The sequence below is a fragment of the Lepidochelys olivacea genome (genome assembly GCF_965140295.1).
Source record: "Lepidochelys olivacea isolate rLepOli2 genome assembly, chromosome: 9".
Taxonomy (NCBI): domain Eukaryota; kingdom Metazoa; phylum Chordata; order Testudines; family Cheloniidae; genus Lepidochelys; species Lepidochelys olivacea.
The window spans coordinates 83,309,477-83,327,002 of record NC_140419.1 but is presented as its reverse complement, the minus strand read 5'-3'; the positions used below and the strand labels follow the sequence as shown (position 1 = coordinate 83,327,002).

At 41.7% G+C, this 17,526-nt stretch overlaps 1 protein-coding gene across 1 annotated transcript; it reads right to left on the bottom strand.

Annotated features, from left to right (window-relative positions):
- Nucleotides 1–2,033: 2,033 nt before the first annotated feature.
- Nucleotides 2,034–16,870, bottom strand: FGF16 (fibroblast growth factor 16). The gene is made up of 3 exons (XM_084640155.1): nucleotides 16,255–16,870; nucleotides 8,656–8,759; nucleotides 2,034–2,770 (listed from the first exon to the last, which is right to left on the bottom strand). Exons 1-3 carry the CDS (start codon nucleotides 16,526–16,528, stop codon nucleotides 2,525–2,527), a joined length of 624 nt encoding a protein of 207 aa, XP_084496281.1. The 5' UTR covers nucleotides 16,529–16,870; the 3' UTR covers nucleotides 2,034–2,524.
- Between the last annotated feature and the right edge of the window lie 656 nt (nucleotides 16,871–17,526).

Genomic DNA, 17,526 nt, shown 5'->3' with positions numbered 1-17,526 from the left:
AGGGGAAATGATACTAGATAAAAAACCTGTGTGCATCAGACAGAGCTGTGTTAACAATATAATACACATGAAGCAACTGATCTGACCATCCTTATTTTGGTAAAACTAACATGGGAATAAAGTAAGGGTGGCGGGCTAAGACCTACAGGAGTTTGTGCTTCCCCATAGCTATTCATACAGCTCCTTAAAGGCAAAACTGAAAAACAACACTAAAAGATGAGGTTGCAAGCAAAACATTTTTAAAGCTACAGGTCTTGATTTTCTTTTACATATGGAGACATAAGTGTCTCAGACATTATTAGCTCTTTGGATTTAAAGTGCAGGTGAGCTCGACAAAGTGACCATGTAAAAATGGCACATTCTTATTCAACAGACCTGCTCCCTATGTGTATTCAGAGTCAAACTTGCTGATGTTAATGTCAGAATATCAATTGGACTGTTAGCCCTATAGAGGCCATACAACTGAAGAGAAAGGGAGCTGGAATCTTGAGCTTAATCAGCAGAATTTGTTAATTTACTCTCCATCAATTGAGGGTATAATACTGCACAGGTGTTATCAAGGGCTTAGAAGACACTGGGCAATTTGTACTGTAAAACTTTTATCAGTGATAGTGCGGGTGGGGGACAAGAGCTAGAGAGAGACCAACTTAATTTTCCAGAGCTAAGACTGAGTTTGCAGGTCTAGCAGGTAGAAAAACCACCTTTTAGCCCATGAGCCAATAAGTTCAGCTCTCTTCAGTGCAGCATTTAATCATAGTTAAGTGCTGTGCTAAATCAGAGTCTTAACTTGAAGACTGAGCACATTTGACATGGAATCGATGGGATAAGATTAACAAAGCATCCCATAAGGCAGTTTTCACAGAGGGCACCCTTGGCACTGATTCAGGAAAGCATGTCAGAATAGCATATGCTCCGGTGCTTCCCAGAATTAGGGCCTTTTAGCAGTAGCAATGAAGGTTGACTGGGAAGGAGCTGCCCATTTCTTGAGATGTTAACGCCGGCCACAGGTTATTCTTCCAGCAATGCCCGTTGCTGAAATTGTCATTACTATGATAAGGTGAATGTTTCAAAATACTCTGGAATGACTGTTTTAGGTTTGCTATGTGTTTTCTCTCTGCAATGCCTCTGCCTGTCCTCATGTTTGACTATTTTTTTGCAGCATTAACGCTGGGCTGGTTTGTTAGTCAGGAAGGTTGTTGCTCAATGTTCTGTTTAGTTTTTAGAATGGACCTGTAATCACTCCTTAATCCTGTCATGTGTACCGGAGTCTCATTAACACTACATGGGTAAATACTGCATATGTGTTCAAACTCCTTTGAATTCCTTCAAGCTCTTTGCTATCCTGCAGCATTGGTTAGTTAACATTTGTAAAGTACTTTGAAGATGCAAAGCACTGACTGCTAAAATACTAAAAGTGGTAAAGATGTGTTGAACATCGTATCGCCTTAACTTCAGTTATGAATGAGAGCTCCTCATCCTTGTGCCTCTGCTGGAGCTAAATCTTTCCCAGTGTATCATTTTATTTTGCCTATATTACTGCAACTGAGAAATGTCTGAGTGAAATCCTGGCTCCACTGAATTCATTGGGAGTTTTGCCCCAACAAAACTTTATCTTGACCTGATCAGGTGCTGCCTTTGAGTGCCACCTTTCATTAGCACTGGGTTTTATGGATTTGTGCTGCCCGTCACAAGAGTCTCATGGTTTGTTTGCCTCCACCTCAACCCAAAACACTGTACTGTTCGTTCTCATGGTAAGTGAACAAAACAAAGTTAGTGAGAAATCCACAATATAAAGACAACTTTATTGCCAATAAGCTCTTAAAACTCTTTTTTTCCTGTTTCAGTAGGACCTTATTCTTCCTGATGAAAATCCGGTCATAACATCTCTCATTAAAAATAAAATTATTTTGAAATAAATAAATATATAAAATAAATATCATATACATTTTATAAATAGTTTTGTCCTTATGCACAGTATCCATGCTTACATCTTAATAATGTTTCCCACCCTCACTCCCACCCTCAACAGCAGGAAAAAAAACACACATCAAGACCAGTCCATAATAATCCATGTTGCAAATTCCAGGGCCACTTCAGCAGGGTACCATTTGAAGGGCATCTTCTTAAAACGTAACCATTCCAAGCTTACCAGCAGCATCTGTATCAGTTCCGTGGTCTTTTTTTTTCCTGTAATCAAGTTGTTGTGGGTTGTTTGATTTTTTTTGTTTTGAATCATCATTGTATGTGAACATTCCACCTCTTTCATAACCTCCAGGTAAAGACAGTGAATGAAAATGAAAGATTATACGGAGGGCTCCCTCCCCATACCCTATACCCCACCCCCACAAATAACCCAGCTTTGATATACACTTTAAACAATGAGGAACGGCAGTGTTGAATTCAAGGTAAGTGCTTTTCTATGTTATCTAAGTTTATAGGAATGATGGAATGACTATTAATATAGTGCTCCAGGAAAAAGCTTGGAACCCAAGTATGTACATTGACTGGACAGCGGCAGGAAATATCACCTATAGTGGAAAAGGTCTCTGTACATTGCAGGTATTTTAGCAGGGTCCACGGGTCTGGGTAAAAAATGAGTGAACTTCTGGTGTCTCTTAGTCCTGTATCCTTCACGCGGTGAGCCGTCCTTGTTCAAAGCCACATAATACTGTCTCTCAGAGTCGGAATGTTTGTAGAGGGTTGAGGCATAGGTGTTGTACCAGTTTTCTTCAAACTGCTCTCGGAAAACGCACTCCCTCGTAAGTTTCTTCTGTGTTGGGGAGTGACGAGAAGGAGAGAAAAGGCACACGCATGAACTTTATACTTGTAATGCTTTATAGATTCCATTTCCTCCTCATCTTGCACCTCAATTTCCTGAACTTTCTTGGCTTCCTAATTTTGGCTCCTCTAAGGCTGGCTGCTGCTGACTGTAAAGTGCACCCTTGCAACATGCTTCATTCCCCATTCATTAATTCTAGAGCTAAGCCCAATATCATAAAAGCCCCAATTCAAATACCCTTGAACTTTGAGAGGGAAGGCAGCAAAATCCAACCTGAGATCTGAATCTGAATTTTGCTGTTTTAAAAATAGGCTGAACCAAAACTCAAAACCTGAACACCCCTGGAATAAGGAGTGTTTGAGATCTGTATTTGAATGTTGTAGCTTGGCTACATCTTTAACACAGGGAAAGGTTCAGGCCTAAGATGGTATCGCTGTGCTTTGTATGCTGCATGATACACAGCATTAAGGGCTGCTACAAGGAGATCAGATTTTGCCTGTCACCTTAAGCACAAGACTTGTCAAACGTACTGATATTTCTAGCTGACCAGCGATTAAAAGTGGAAAAGGGTGCAGTTAATTTCAAAGGTTTAAATAACCCTGAAATGCACTTTGAACTCTCAGAGCACACAACCATATAAAATACAATAATGAAAGGACTATAATCTCTGGAAAAGCCGAACTGTGGTCTGAGGCCATAAACGTAATGGAAAAAGGTCTTTGTGCTCAGCGGCATAGTATTGTCCTACAGCCAGGACACCAACCAATAATGGTTTGTAATGGGAACTGGGGCCTAGACCCCGGAGCATAGTGTGGCTGCTGTGTGCCCACACTGCCAGCCAAATCTTAGTCATAGGGTCAAAGGCCAGAAGGCACCACTTGATCCTTTAGTCTGAACCTCCTCTATATCACAGTCCACTATCAGCACCTGCACATTAAACCCAACAATCGAAATGTGACGAAAGTATTACAGCCCACAGGAGACTAGAGTGTTCTGTGCCCCAGGCAGAGAATAACAGGGACTGAGGTCCCAGGGAAATGATTAAGTGAGATATACCCAGATAATCCTGGCAAGTGACTTGTACCCACTTGGTGCAGACAGCAACCCCCTCCCCCTAAAGGTCACTGCCAATCTGACCTGGGGGAAATTCCTCCCAACGCCACACATGCTGATCAGTTAGATCTGGGGTAGTCAATTATTTTTTTGTAAAGGTCCAAATTTCTTGCTCAAGGTATAGTCAAGGTCCAGACTCCAGAGAAAATAATAATAGAAAAAATAAGTAAATAAAAAGATTTTGGGGTCCGTTCAAAAAAATGTGGCACTCCAGATTTGGCCTGCGGTCTGCCTATTTGACTACCCCTGAGTTAGACAGGGAGCAAGAAATAGCCAGCTAAGCACTTGAGAGCACGAATACTCAGTGTCACCTCAGAGCCCCGGTCCTCCCTTCCAGTGTCCTATCTCCAGCTGTGGCCATCCTGATGCTTCAGAGGAAGGAGATTTAAAAAAAAACAAAAACAAAAAAAACCTCCCAGAGTACATTGGCAGAATGCCTTCCTGACTCCTGCTGGTGGTCCACTAAAACCCTGAAGCATGAGGTTTAGGAACATAAGAGGTAAACTGGAGGTGAGCCCTAGGACTGCTGAGCCTCTGCCCCACCATCACAAGCAATCCCATCATGCAATTGCACTCATAAATTTGTCCAGCTCTCTCTTAAAACTATTTAAGTTGTTTGCCCCCATAACTCCTACTGGGAGGCTGTTCTAGTCTGGGCATGGAGCCAGTGTAATCAGCCATCGGAGGATCATCTCAGCACAGGGAAATTCTCAGGTGACACAGAGTCACTGGAGTGACTGGGACATAGGGGACATCTGCGGCCTCTCTCTCTCCCATTGATCTCTGTCTGCCATAACTGCATCTTGGGGCTTTTGGCTGCTGGCACTGACGTTAAACAACATGCAAGTGACATGCACCAAGTTGACAGCGTTGCATGGAGAGTAGTATATTGCAAACTGCAAAAGGACAGGTTAGATCTGTCACAGAAAAGATTTGCAATCAACCTTCTACATTTAGCAACATACAGATTTATTAAATGGCGAAAAAATGAAAGCACTGAGGGAGTAGATGGCTTTGATCTTTGGGGCTGTTAAATTCACACACACAAATATATGCAAGATTAGCACAGACAAAAATGACTTCCTTACTGAACCCTTACAAAAACACTAGACTATTCTACAGCAACGTCCCAAAATATGGCCCTACCGCCAGTACAAGATATCATTTAATGGGCCTTTACTGTAGAGTACTGTTATACCTTTTAATAAGGGAATCCTGGTCAAAGTGTTGACACCTCTTCCAATATTTGGTGTTTTTCTTAAAGCCCTAGCTCTTGGAATCCTATGATTTCAAGAGAATCTGTTTTCACCTTCTTTTTATTATTTTTTTTAAAGAAAGTTTCTAGTCCTTCATGATTGCACAGAAAAGCTTGCAAATGTGACCTGAGTTGTACCCTGAAGCCAAATAAAATTAATACAAAAATATTTTATGTATTATTTGTTTTAAATTCTCATGTTTTTTAACATTTGGGCTTGATGATATTGCTGTTACAGCCACCTGGCCAGTATGAAGTACATTTTCTAATGCGCAGGTCAGTGGTGGCAGAAAGGAAAATTCCAATGATATTGTACTGAAATTAACTCTTGTTACCAACTAAGATTATATGCTATTATATTGACATTTCTGTGGCATGACATTAATGGATTCTGTAGTTTGATTGGCCTGATTGTGGGACTGTCTGTTGCTTTAAAATGGCAAGTACAGCACTTCAAAGCAAAACAAGCAGAACGCAGGTTAGTTTCCTACGTTTCAATAGTACAGCTTAAGGTTCTGACGCCAAGAGATGGTGAACACCCAACTCCTACTGACTTCAATAGGAGTGGTAGTAGCTGAACTCTTTTCAGAAGCAAGCCCTACTCCTTCCTGAAGTACAATCTCACTTTCTGTTACCTGGTACAATTGTTGTTCAAATTAAAATTAAATTAATGCCAAATGGAAAACAAGAGTGACAAGAATGCAGGTTTTGGGTCCTTGCTGTTGTGTGGTTTAAATTTTTCAACCAACATTTTTCTCAGTACTTATATGCCAATAGACTCCAACAGGATCTCATAATGTTTCCCTAGACATTACCCCTGAGGGCTCTGCATATGCCTTTTACCACAAGTGTAACTGCACATTCCATCCTTCTGGGCTGTCTGCCTAATCTGTGAACATGCAGCACATCAATTGAGAGAAGAAGCTTTCTCCCTTTTGCCCTACGCTATGCATGTGTAATGCCATGAAGGACATTGATACACTATCCTCACTTCCACCAAGATGCTTACCAAAAATTAGCCATCTAAGGTGGGGTATGTTGAAGTGGAGAGGGATAGCTCAGTAGGTTGAAGGGGGGAGGGAGTGGTTTGAGCATTGGCCTGCTAAACCCAGGGTTGTGAGTTCAATCCTTGAGGGGGCCATTTAAGGATCTGGGGCAAAAATTGGAGATTGGCCCTGCTTTGAGCAGGGGGTTGGACTAGATGACCTCCTGAGATACCTTCCAACCCTGATATTCTATGCCACTTGAAGGCAGCAGATAATTATTAATGTATAGTTATAAAAGAAAAAAACCAACAACCCATACTGCCAGTAATTTGGAACCATTGAGTCGTGCTCATCACTAACCTACATAAATGTGTGATCTGATCATTGTTGCTCTCATCTTTCCTCCTTTTATTTGTTATACTCATTTGGTGCATTTTATTTCAAATTAGATAAGTCTTCAGAGCAGAGAGTATGTGCAGGGATGCAGACTAGCATAATGGGGCCCCAATCCTAATGGAGGCTTTTGCTCACTAGGATGATTTAAATGGCTCATAATAATGATGATGTGGCAGGTTTTGATTTTGAGAAACAAGGCTAAGGTTTGAGCATCACCATGTCACCCTGGATCGCCTACATTGCATATGCCCTATATATTTAGACATGCGGTTAATAGCTTATCAGTCAATTAAATATATGCAATATAGATGAATTAATTTTACTACTAACCCTTAACTGCCTTTTTTCTGTTTAAATGTGTAAACTTAACACGTAGTTCTCTGCATTTAAATTTTGGGTTTTTTTTATTTGGAGGAGTATTTTAAAGGACGTGAGGGGGAAAAGGGGAAATTGCCTATGCACAGAAGCATTTAAATTATCTCTCTTAGGCTTTGAAGTTCACACCTCATGAAGAGAAATGGGGTTTGTGTGAGTGGTAGTGTGTGGGGGCTGGTTTTCTATGAAGGTTTGTACATCCGGATTACACCAGTTTAATGTACGGTGTGATTCTAAAGTGATTTGGTTCAATCAGTGTAAAAAGCTGGGTTGTCCTGTTTCAGTTTGAAGGCGCTTTACTTCAATTTGGGTTCAATTGATTAGGAATGGATTTAAATTACACTGAAATAAGCTCCTTTTAAACAGAAATATAAGTGTGTCCACACATGGGTTTGCATTGTTTTAACTAAACCAGTGCAAATTTGTGTGTGTAGAAAAGGCCTGAAGGGGATTTATTTTGCTTTAGGTTAAGTCAATTAGCTCAAACCAATTCCTGAACTAACACACTCTTAAACTGAAATTAAAGGCTGAAACCCTGGCCATATTGAAGTCAATGGCAATTTTGCCATTGACTTCAATCGGAGTTAAGTTATCATCTGGAGCATCCACAAAGAGATTTGCACTGGTTTAACTAATCAGTTTAAAACCCGATTTAAGTTAAAATTGATGCAGTTTTCTGATGTAGACTCAGTCTAATTTTGATGGATTGTGCTGGGTGTATTTTAGTAAGACATTTACAGTCTCGATTCTGCAGCAGCCCAGGGGCCTATTTCATCAGGCAGAGACACTACAGTATGAGAATGTCACAAAGGGGGTGGATCTTCATTAACTTCCACTAAAAGTCTTAGCTGATGTCTGTGCCAAAGGATTTTTCAATCACAGAACTTTCTATCCTTCCCTGTCTCCAAATCAGTGCTACCAAGGCCTGATTCCTCTGTAAGAACCATTTACAAGCATTGTTTGGAGGGATTTTCCAGCTATTTTGGAGTTATTGGTAAGCAAAACAAGTCTCTCGTCTTCATCAGTTTTAAACAGGCTGAAGTGATTTTCCAATGGGATGAGACCAAGCATGGAAAATGTCAGTGCCAAAGGGGCATTTTTTAGAAGGTTATGAGAACACAGGAGTTATAATGAAAGTTCCACCATAACTTTAAGTACAGCTTTCATTATTGAAAAGCTATAATATAAATGTATGCATCTGCAGACGTAAATATATATTCCTGTGTGAACCCAGATCATTCAAAGTGACACACTGTTCAGATGAGAGAACACAAACACACACCCTGATGGTGCGCTATAATTTATTGCCTGGCCTTTAGTTTATGATCACCACAATATCCCTGAATGGCAGAACCACAAGTGAGCTACACAAAGCTCCCAAACAAAGGCTAATAATAAAAGCTTTATACCCATCATGTTCTTGTCTGTTTTCTTTATCCCAAATATTTGTCAGGTTTTGTTAGAGCTGGATTGGTCTCTCTCTCTGCTTTTTTCTACTTCAACTTTGGTTGCAACTATGACAACAATGGAATAATTGATATGCGTGGAGCTACATGACATCCACAGGTGCAGTACAGAGTCATTTGATTGGTTGTAACAGGCTTGCAGATGACCATGTCCTTAGGGAAGGCTGGCAGCTTATGTGGTGCCCTGTTGGACTCTCATATGGGCAGTACGCAGGCTAGCCCAGCTCTCAGAAGGCACTGTGTAAGTTTTATAGTATTACAATGATTATAAAACCTCAAACTTACCGACCCATACAGCTCTCCTCTCTCATTCATTCCGAGGTAGAGTCCTGAATCCACCCCACGGATACTAACCAGCCCCACCGCCAGGCTAATGAACTCCAAAATCCCTAAAGAAGAGGAATACAGATCATTCAGAGAACAGAACTGACACCAGGTACAAGTGACAAAAATAAATCAGCCTTCCCCTGCCTGTTGGAAGAGCTCTTTGTTTACAGGGCGTTCTATGGGCCCTGACTCTCCTCTTGCTCACACAAATGTAACCCACTGACTTGCACTCTGAAATCCTCACCTGTGAAGCATTACTATAGCCTTACAAAGTTTAACTTCCTCAGGGAGAGTAATCCTTTATTAGTAAAGTATCATTAGTTTCCTTGCCAGTCACTGCAGGACGGGACAGGTGAATATTTTGTGCCTGGTCTGATAACTGTCCTTAACATTCTGGAAGGCTCTATAGTAACAATATTTATTATCCACTGAAAGTTAGGTGGTGATGACCCCCACCATGCTTCCTGTTTGTGGACAGTCTGAGGGGACTGGCTCCGCGGAAAACCCTTTGGAGGTTTGCAGGGACGGCACGGCAAGGCTATGGATGATTTCCCTCTCTCTTAGTTCAGAGGTTGGTTATGTACTTGTGTCCGTGTGCGTGTGAGTGCGCAGGCATCTCAACGAATTCACTGGGAGCTATGGCATGGAAGAGAAGAGTGTGTTCACTCCCCCAGTCCAAGCTTCTGTTTAAACTGATGGGAGAGAGATTTCCACTGAGCGAACATCTCCCTCCTTCTAACCTTTCATACAGCTCTGAATCTATTACCCCAGCTCCTAGAACATCCAGCCCGGGATGAGCACACCTCCCCCACCCCGCTCACGTTACCTCACACGGCTCCTCATGTGCGTGTGCCCCGGGATTCTCAGTGCACCACGTGGGGTGAGTTCGGTCATCTGCCACCTGCTGACTTTACTGGGAGTCACGTGGCTTGAAACCCACCCCTCCAGCCGCACCTGCTTTTGACTCTTTGGAAATGTACCTTCCAGTATGTCAGGTGCATCGCTCATACAGCAAGGACGGTATGGCTAAATATAGGACAGATGTCCCACTTTCCCTCCACTCCCTCAATCGTAGGGTAGGTAGCCTTCTCACTCAGCTATGCTGGCAGTTAAACTAGTGGCAACAAGATAGACTTCCTAGTTTAACTTAAATTTTGCTCCCACAGATAAGCTGTTTTTTGGTTTTACTTCCCAGCTCGTGTCTTGACACTTGTGTGGTGTTAGAATTATTCCACCAGTAGCTATAAGACTGGTAGCTTAGTGCCCTTCTTTTACATGTGCTTGCTATGAATGTAGTCCCAATTTAATCTCTCCACCCTACTGACTAACATACCATGGACCCGATCAAATTTCCAATAAAGTTAGCAAGAGCTGCTGGGTGTTGAGCACTTTTGGAAACCAGTCACTTATTTAGGAGCTGAAATATGGACTTCCGAGCCAAAATGTAGACTTCTGTTTTTTAAAATCTTGACCAAAATGTTCTTAATGGATTGGCACACACATTTTCTAGAGGGTTAAATCTGCAGCCATATTCCGTCTGGGAAAACCTATCCTTCCTATGACCCCAGACTCGCTTCTGCCAGTGAAGTGAGTCACCCTGTTGTGACTCTAGTACAAAAAAATGGAAGAATACAAATTGTTTCCTTACGTTCTGTGCTTTCTACAAAGGGATATGTGGCAGGATCCAGAAATTACCAGTACTTGTTTTCTAGCAAGCAGGGAGTTAACTCCTACCTTAGATAAAAGTCCCAGTCAGACAGTCTGGGGCAATACAGGGGACTCTTTAAGAACAGGCCTTTGGTACTCAGCAAGGGCGGGGGGGCTTTTTAGAAGGCCCATTGGACACAGACTGGCTTGTGCTCTAGACTGCGGAGGTTTTCTGCTCACTACTGATATGTTTTCTGGGAGGTGGCACGGTCCAGTGAACTGGGAGTCGAGGCCTAGCTTCTATTTCTTCCTCTGCAAGTCACTAATTCTGTAACGTGGGGCAAGTTACTTAACCTCTGTTCCTTTGCAAAGTGCTTTAAGATGTCCGGGTGTAAAGGGCTATATAACTGTTATTTATTATGCTACACCATTTTGTTTTCTTATTGTACATATTGACCTCTAATCCATAAGAATCCCTTTCCTAGACGTAGAGACCATACTGAATGAGACTATTTTTATTTATTCTATTTTTTTGTTGCTGAAGCAACAAATTCAGTTCACCAATTTACAATACTTTGGGAGTTTATTGCATTTGTGTTGAGTACATTTATCCTCTTGCAGTTTCACAATCAGCAACATTTGGGATGGGACATGAGGCTAAGGAGATTAATAAATAAAAGGGTGGGGGGAGGAGTTTTAAATTGACTGGGCAAAGTCTGAATGAGAGGCTCACATAAGGGAACAGGAATATAGCACTATCTTAGAAACTAGGAGCCTCTTTCTCACCCAGTAAGATTAATTAATTTTTATTTGTGTGAGAAATGCCTGAAAATCTTTGAGAACCGTGAATCTATCCTAAGTACTTATACCACCACCACCACCCCCATTTCCATAGCATCTAAGTGCCTTATAACACCCTTGTGAGAGATGTACTATTACCCCCACTTTACAGATGGGGAAGTGAAGCACAGAAAGCCTAAGTGACTTGTCCAAGGTACAACAGGAAGACTATAACACAGCTGGGAGTTGAACCATAGTTTCCCAAGTCGTAGACTAGATCTTACGCACTAAACTCTCCTTCTCCTTTCTAAAATGGATGGGTAAACAAATACTTATCCTACTCTGGGGTAGATGTCTACCTCTATTTTTGCAGGCACTTAACTCTCTTCCGGTATACTCATGACAATCTCTTTTGACAATGTCACTTGTAATATTCTTCTTTTCTGATCATTCGAGTGGCACTTAGAGAAGTGAACCAAAGACAACTATGTTGAAATAACATTAAGAGTGTAACTTAAACCCACAAAAGTCGGGAGAGAGAGTGAAGGCTGAAAAAAATGTGGGCGGACATCCATCTTGTCCTTAACTCACTCCAATTGCTAGACAAAATTGCAGCTTTATGCCTCTGATCTCCACCAGCACAGGGAGTGGCCACTGGGGTTAGATCAAGAATTTACTTTCTAACTGTAGTGGGGTGTGTTTATGAAAGTACGTGATTTTCTTTTCCAACACTTGTCTCTTCTTTTGTTGCTTGATTATTCATTCTGCTTGCTCTTTGAGTCCCTCTACATAATATTCAGAGAGATTTGACTAGAACTATTGCTGGATGAAGTAAACACTGAAGGGATGAATAATCCTTCTAGCCTCCTTTGTAATGGCCAGATCCCACTCACTGTTACATTACTAAATGAATGTTTAAGGAACTGTTCAGCTGGCTGCACCTGTCTCTTTTTGCACAACTATATCCATGTGCCTGGGTGTAGAAATATCAGATGTTGTACTGATCTCTACAAATCTAAAGCTTCAGCTAAAAACCTCAACAACTGTTTGGGAACAGGTGCACTAAAGTATGAATGTCAAAGTCTTCCTCTACAGATTTCACTAGCTTCCCCTCAAAAAAAAAACCAAAACTTCAATACAGACTTTTTAGATCTGTGCCGGGGGGAGTTCTGTTTGCTGTCCTTATTACTCTTCAGTCTAAACTTCGACAGCCTGATTCTCTTCTCAGGGCTTGTGTACACTGGAAATTTACAGCAGTGCAACTTTCTCACTCAGGGGTGTGAAAAAACACCCCCTTGAGTGCAGCAAGTTTCAGCACTGTAAAGCACCAGTGTAGACAGTCACCAGCGCTGGGAGCTACAGCCCTCGTGGAGGTGGGTTTTTTTTAGAGCGCTGGGCGAGCTCTCTCCCAGCACTGCGCCGTGACCACACAAGCCACGTTAAAGCTACACTTATAGATTAGATTACCTGTAACTTTGTTGAAGTCAGTGGAGTAACACTAGTGTAAAACTGGCATAAGTCAGAAGAGAATTGATCCCTGGTTGCAAGGAGTTCCCCAGTAGGTCTAGCATTCACATAAGGAGTGTTTCTCCTGGGGAACTGATATCAATTCAAAATCCCTTCCAGATTTCTGCTAATCATCCATTTCTTTGGTATAGGAAAAGGTCTTGGCAAACCAGTAATAACTGAGATATGGTTTCAAATTCTTCCAGTTTCATCTATGATTCTTTAGGTACGGCTACTAGTTTTGTGCTGACATCTGGGAACTTCTCCAACATGAGACCTAGCTTTGCTCTACAAATCCTGGAGAGTCTTTCTCCAGAATCCTGAGCTAATCCTATTCAAAGAGGAATGTGCTTCAACCTATAGGCTACAGTATTCTCCATAAATATGACCCTGTTACCGTCTTTATTTCCTATGGACATATCTCTTGAATCCCACACTAGGCCTCCCTCCCTTCGCCCCCAGAGGCTAGGAGCTCCCCATCATATTACTCTGACAGCATTTTGCTTCGTTGTCTTATTTTAAAGAAAACTTTTAAGTCTTGTACAGATTTAGACTCTGCACTTTGGGGATGGATCAACAGAGGATGGTGCAGACACAGTACACTTTTTCCTGAACCCCATCCAACATTACAAGATAGATAACAAGTCCAGTTCCACCCCTTATTCCAGCTGCAGTTGGATAGATGCCATGGCTGTGGTGTCCCGGAGTGTTATCCTTGGAGTGGATCTAATTATCTGCTTAGGAGGTCAGGGTGCATCTTCGCAGTCTATGGGTCCTGTCAAGCTAGCACCCAAATCTCAGGAGTTTCTAAATCTAGCCACATTAAACTTAGTACCCTAAAGTAAACCCCATCTTTGGCTGTAATCTAGGTCCTTCACCATGCATTTCCACTTCCCCAGTATTGTGTGGTGTGCCTATTTCTGTAATAATTCATTGTCTTCTGACTGGTGCATACAAAATTCAGGAATGCATTGGTACATGAAATTCTAATGCAAACCAGACCAGTTACATTGGAATTTAAATATTCATGGCTACTGAATGCAGATGGTGAATACAGTGTGCCAGTACATTATTACTTTGCATCTCTGTTGCAGCTAAGCTCAGTCCAACTTTATCTGAACATGAGGATTCCAGTGTAATCCTCTGGGGTCTTGCCCTGCAATTATAACAAATAACTATTTATTTTACGCTGCCTTTGGGAAAACCCCGAAGGAGAAATCTGTAATATTTTATATCTGACGTCTGGTCTAGTTTACGTAGCTGGATGCTGACTAGTAAAACACTTATGGAATGCTAACGTTTCAATTTATTGCACACACACTATGATTAACTCTTAATCTTAACCTTGCAAAACTAATGAAACGTATTTGCTTGTTTTAATATGTGCAGTTTCCAAACTTTGTTTAGAGACAAATTTATTTTATCTTAAGCTTCAAAAAGTGGAACTGGGTGAGGTTCTGTCATTAGATGCTGACAGTTTATTTGTCTAAAGATGTGTAAAAAGTGAGCAGAAAAGTAGCAATAAAGTGGCAGAAGTAGATTAAAAATATACAATAGATACAAAGGACTTTCTTTCAGTTCCTCTTAATATGGGAACTCATCACATGTTGTGAGATGAAAGGGAAAAGGTATGTGTCTTTCGGGAGGTAATTAAAGAGCACTTGCCCCATGAGCCTATTACTACCTTACTCTGACCTGTGGGTTATGACTTTTTTGTTGATTTAGGCAAGGACATGCTACCTGCACCTGGTGTTTATGCAAGGTACAGTACACAGTCAGGGGTTTTGGTTTTTTTGTTTGATTCCAATCAATTCAAAATCTTTGCCTTCAAACAATAACAACAAATATTCATAAACTATTATTTCTCAGACAAAATGTATGAGTAACAAAGCTTAGAAGACAGAATAGAAATCCTTTCAGTGAGGAGTTAAATTATTGCAAGCCACAAAAAGTCACAAGAATGTTTCTTGCAACCTGTTGACTGTACAATTGAGATCACCAACTTGGGACTTGTTGATAGTTTACACAGACACCTGCACCATTTGCCAAAGTAGCAGGAGTTTTTCTTAACTCTGTTCAGACTTACTGTACTTCTGTGCCTGTGGCTTGAGATGCATTTTTCAAAGATTACATAACAGTTTCATTAGAGATCTGTGAGTTTCTGTGATACTAATACAGACTCTGAAGTCTTTTCCATCTTTGCCCTGGATGCTAGGTAAATCAGCAATGTTCTATCTATTCTCATTTCATTTTTCCTCCTCCTGAAGGTTAAGGTCACCAAATATTTTCTCGAAAAAAAAAAAATCTTTCTGCCCTGCTGATTCTGCTTTGGGGAAATTCTTAATGGCTATGCAAGTAATGCAAAAGAAAAGACTTTAGCCCACAAACTCTGCAAAGGCAAAAAACCACAAGGTTTGTTTTTGTTTGTTTTCCCAGAGTGCTGTGTCTTCTTTCTTTTGCCTTTCGAGCTACGCTGAGCTTCAGAGGTTCGAAAGAGCTGAAGTAGCCAGCAAGTTGCTCTTTTAAAAAAATCATGTTTTTGTGCACCTGCAGAATGACTTAGCACTGGTAGAATAGGAAATTGAAAATAAAAATGCCCAAATTTCTGGGGAGTGAGCGCATTTGTTTAGAATTCTAATTATATCCATTCCAGGGATGATTTATATTAATAGTGTAATTAGTTTTGCATGTGAGACAGGCGGCTGGGCTCTTTGAACAAGTTCATAAAGAAAACAGGCAGCTTCAGAGCCATCGCGTGTATTGAGCAGAGAAAAGACACCTGTTTCTTGGATAGGGGAAGATGTGGAGACAACTCTCCCACTTGGAGGGGGGAGAAAAGGGGGTTAACCCCTCACTTTCGGAGGGGGGAGATCACAGGGATGCATTGCATCGGATTCAATGAGGAATTTTATAAAAGGTCTAAAAGAAAAAGGAATAAGCAGAGGCAAACACGTGGTTTGGAAGCTAACCAAGTTCGGGATTTTAAGGCTGTAAACAGTGTTAACAAGGTGACTCGTGGGTACTTTTCTATGCTTCTGCACGACTCCAGGGAACTTTTCCGCAAGATAAGGCGCCCTCACCTACTGTCTCACCGCCAGGAAAGGACTCGGAGCCAGGCACCGAAACCCCGAGGGATTAACCTGCCCCAAAAAAGCTTTTGCACCCTCCCCAGTTTCCCTGGCTGTGTTCAGGCAGGACAGACCTCTCCCCAGACTCTTCACTGCATCTCTCCCCCTCTTTCCTCCGCTTCCCAGTGTGGGAGTCTTGATTAGGCGTTTGAATCCGTGAACCCCAGTCGGACCAGGCAGGCAGAGAAGATTCCCTGATACGCCTGTAGCAATGCAAAGAATGCGGAGCTTGTCTTCTGCTCAAACGCAGGGGGAAGAAGTGCAAAAAGCATATTTGGCACATGCAAAAAGAATGTGGAGGCAAATGGAGGTGAACTCAGGATCCTCAACCTGCTTTGTCTGGGACTGCAGGAAACTCAGACCAGACCCTAAGCAATCAGTGGAAAAGCGAGACTAGAACACCCCGCCCTTGCATTCCCCCCCCCCCCCAATCTCCCAGCAGCTCCCACACGTATAAGGAAAAATCAGTGATAAAGAATATAAGCTCCTTTCTTACCGAATCTGCTGTGGTCCTGCCTGGTGCCATGCACCGTGCCATTGGGGAAGATTTCCAGATGGAAGCCCGTCCTGCAGTAAAGCTGCCTCCGCCTGAGGATACCTTTAAGGTGGGCAAAGTCAGTGGGAGATCCCCTCTGGAGCCTTCCTTCAATCTGTCCCAATCTCTCATTCAAAAAACCAGGAGAATCAGCTAAAGCAACATTCCCAAGAGAGGAGGAAAATCCATGCAAATCCAAATCCAGAGATCCAAGAAAGCCCCCTACCTCAGCCATCGCAATAGCAGAGAGAGCGTGTGTGTATGTGTGAGAGAGTGAGAATAGTGAATGTCTGTGCAAACAATAAAAAATTGCTGGTCTCTTTTTAAAAATGTGTGTGTGTATTATATATAACTAACCAGCTGTGAGCTTGGCTGCCTTCAAGTAACTTCCCTACCCTCTCACAGTGTCTGATTGGAACGCCTGACCTTGCTTTGAATAAAAGTATTGTTTTTCCTTTGCATTGATCTCCTCTTGCCTTTCATAGCTGGATATGTCCAGCTATCAGATGCAAACTGCACTTTATATACATACACACTCCCCTTACATTGACATATTGGATATTTAAATGCAAGCCACACCTCACTGGCATCCCCTTTGGCTATTGCTTTTTTTTTTTTTTCCTTTTTCTTCTTCTCTGATCCATTTGGCTTTTTTTTTTTTTAAGAGAGGGAGAGAGAAGAGGGAAAAAAAGCTTCACTCCCTCTTTTATTATGAAAAAATGGCAGGAAAAGGCTACACATTGCACTGAGGCATAACAGCTTTTGGCAGGTTCTTGTAAAACTGCTGATGAAATCATGGAGCCCTGTGTATGCAACCCTACTGATACACAGACTGCACATTGCTGCTGGCTATCCAAAACACTTTGTGCGCGTGAAGCAGTTTGTCTTTCCCCTTCCTTCGGTTCAGTGTGTCTGTTTAGTTATACCAAGCATAGTACTTTCACAAAGAAACCAACTTTCCCATCCCCCATCTCCTATTTTTCACACCAACCCTGAATTAATCACAGTAAAAACCCTTTCCTATTCAGAACTCTGTCTTTCAGTCAAAGGTTTTATTTTGTGGGGCTGAGGTTGGGGTTTGGACGGGGAATATATTTCAGACACTTTTTTTGCAACATTAGACCCATCTGTAATTTTTTGACCTGAACAACAGACATAATGGTAAGGGTAGTGGGGGAGGGAGGATAACATGTAAGGAGAAAACTTTAGAAGCATTTTTCAGCTAAATATGTA

Bases quoted from the DNA above. Each gene is read 5' to 3' on its own strand.
- FGF16 (XM_084640155.1), bottom strand. From the start codon at position 16,528: ATGGCTGAGGTAGGGGGCTTTCTTGGATCTCTGGATTTGGATTTGCAT. The intron at 8,760-16,254 runs GTAAGAAAGGAG...CCTCTTCTTTAG, and splicing joins GCAGGACCACAGCAGATTCG to GGATTTTGGAGTTCATTAGC. The intron at 2,771-8,655 runs GTAAGTTTGAGG...TCCCCAACACAG, and splicing joins GAGGAGAGCTGTATGGGTCG to AAGAAACTTACGAGGGAGTG.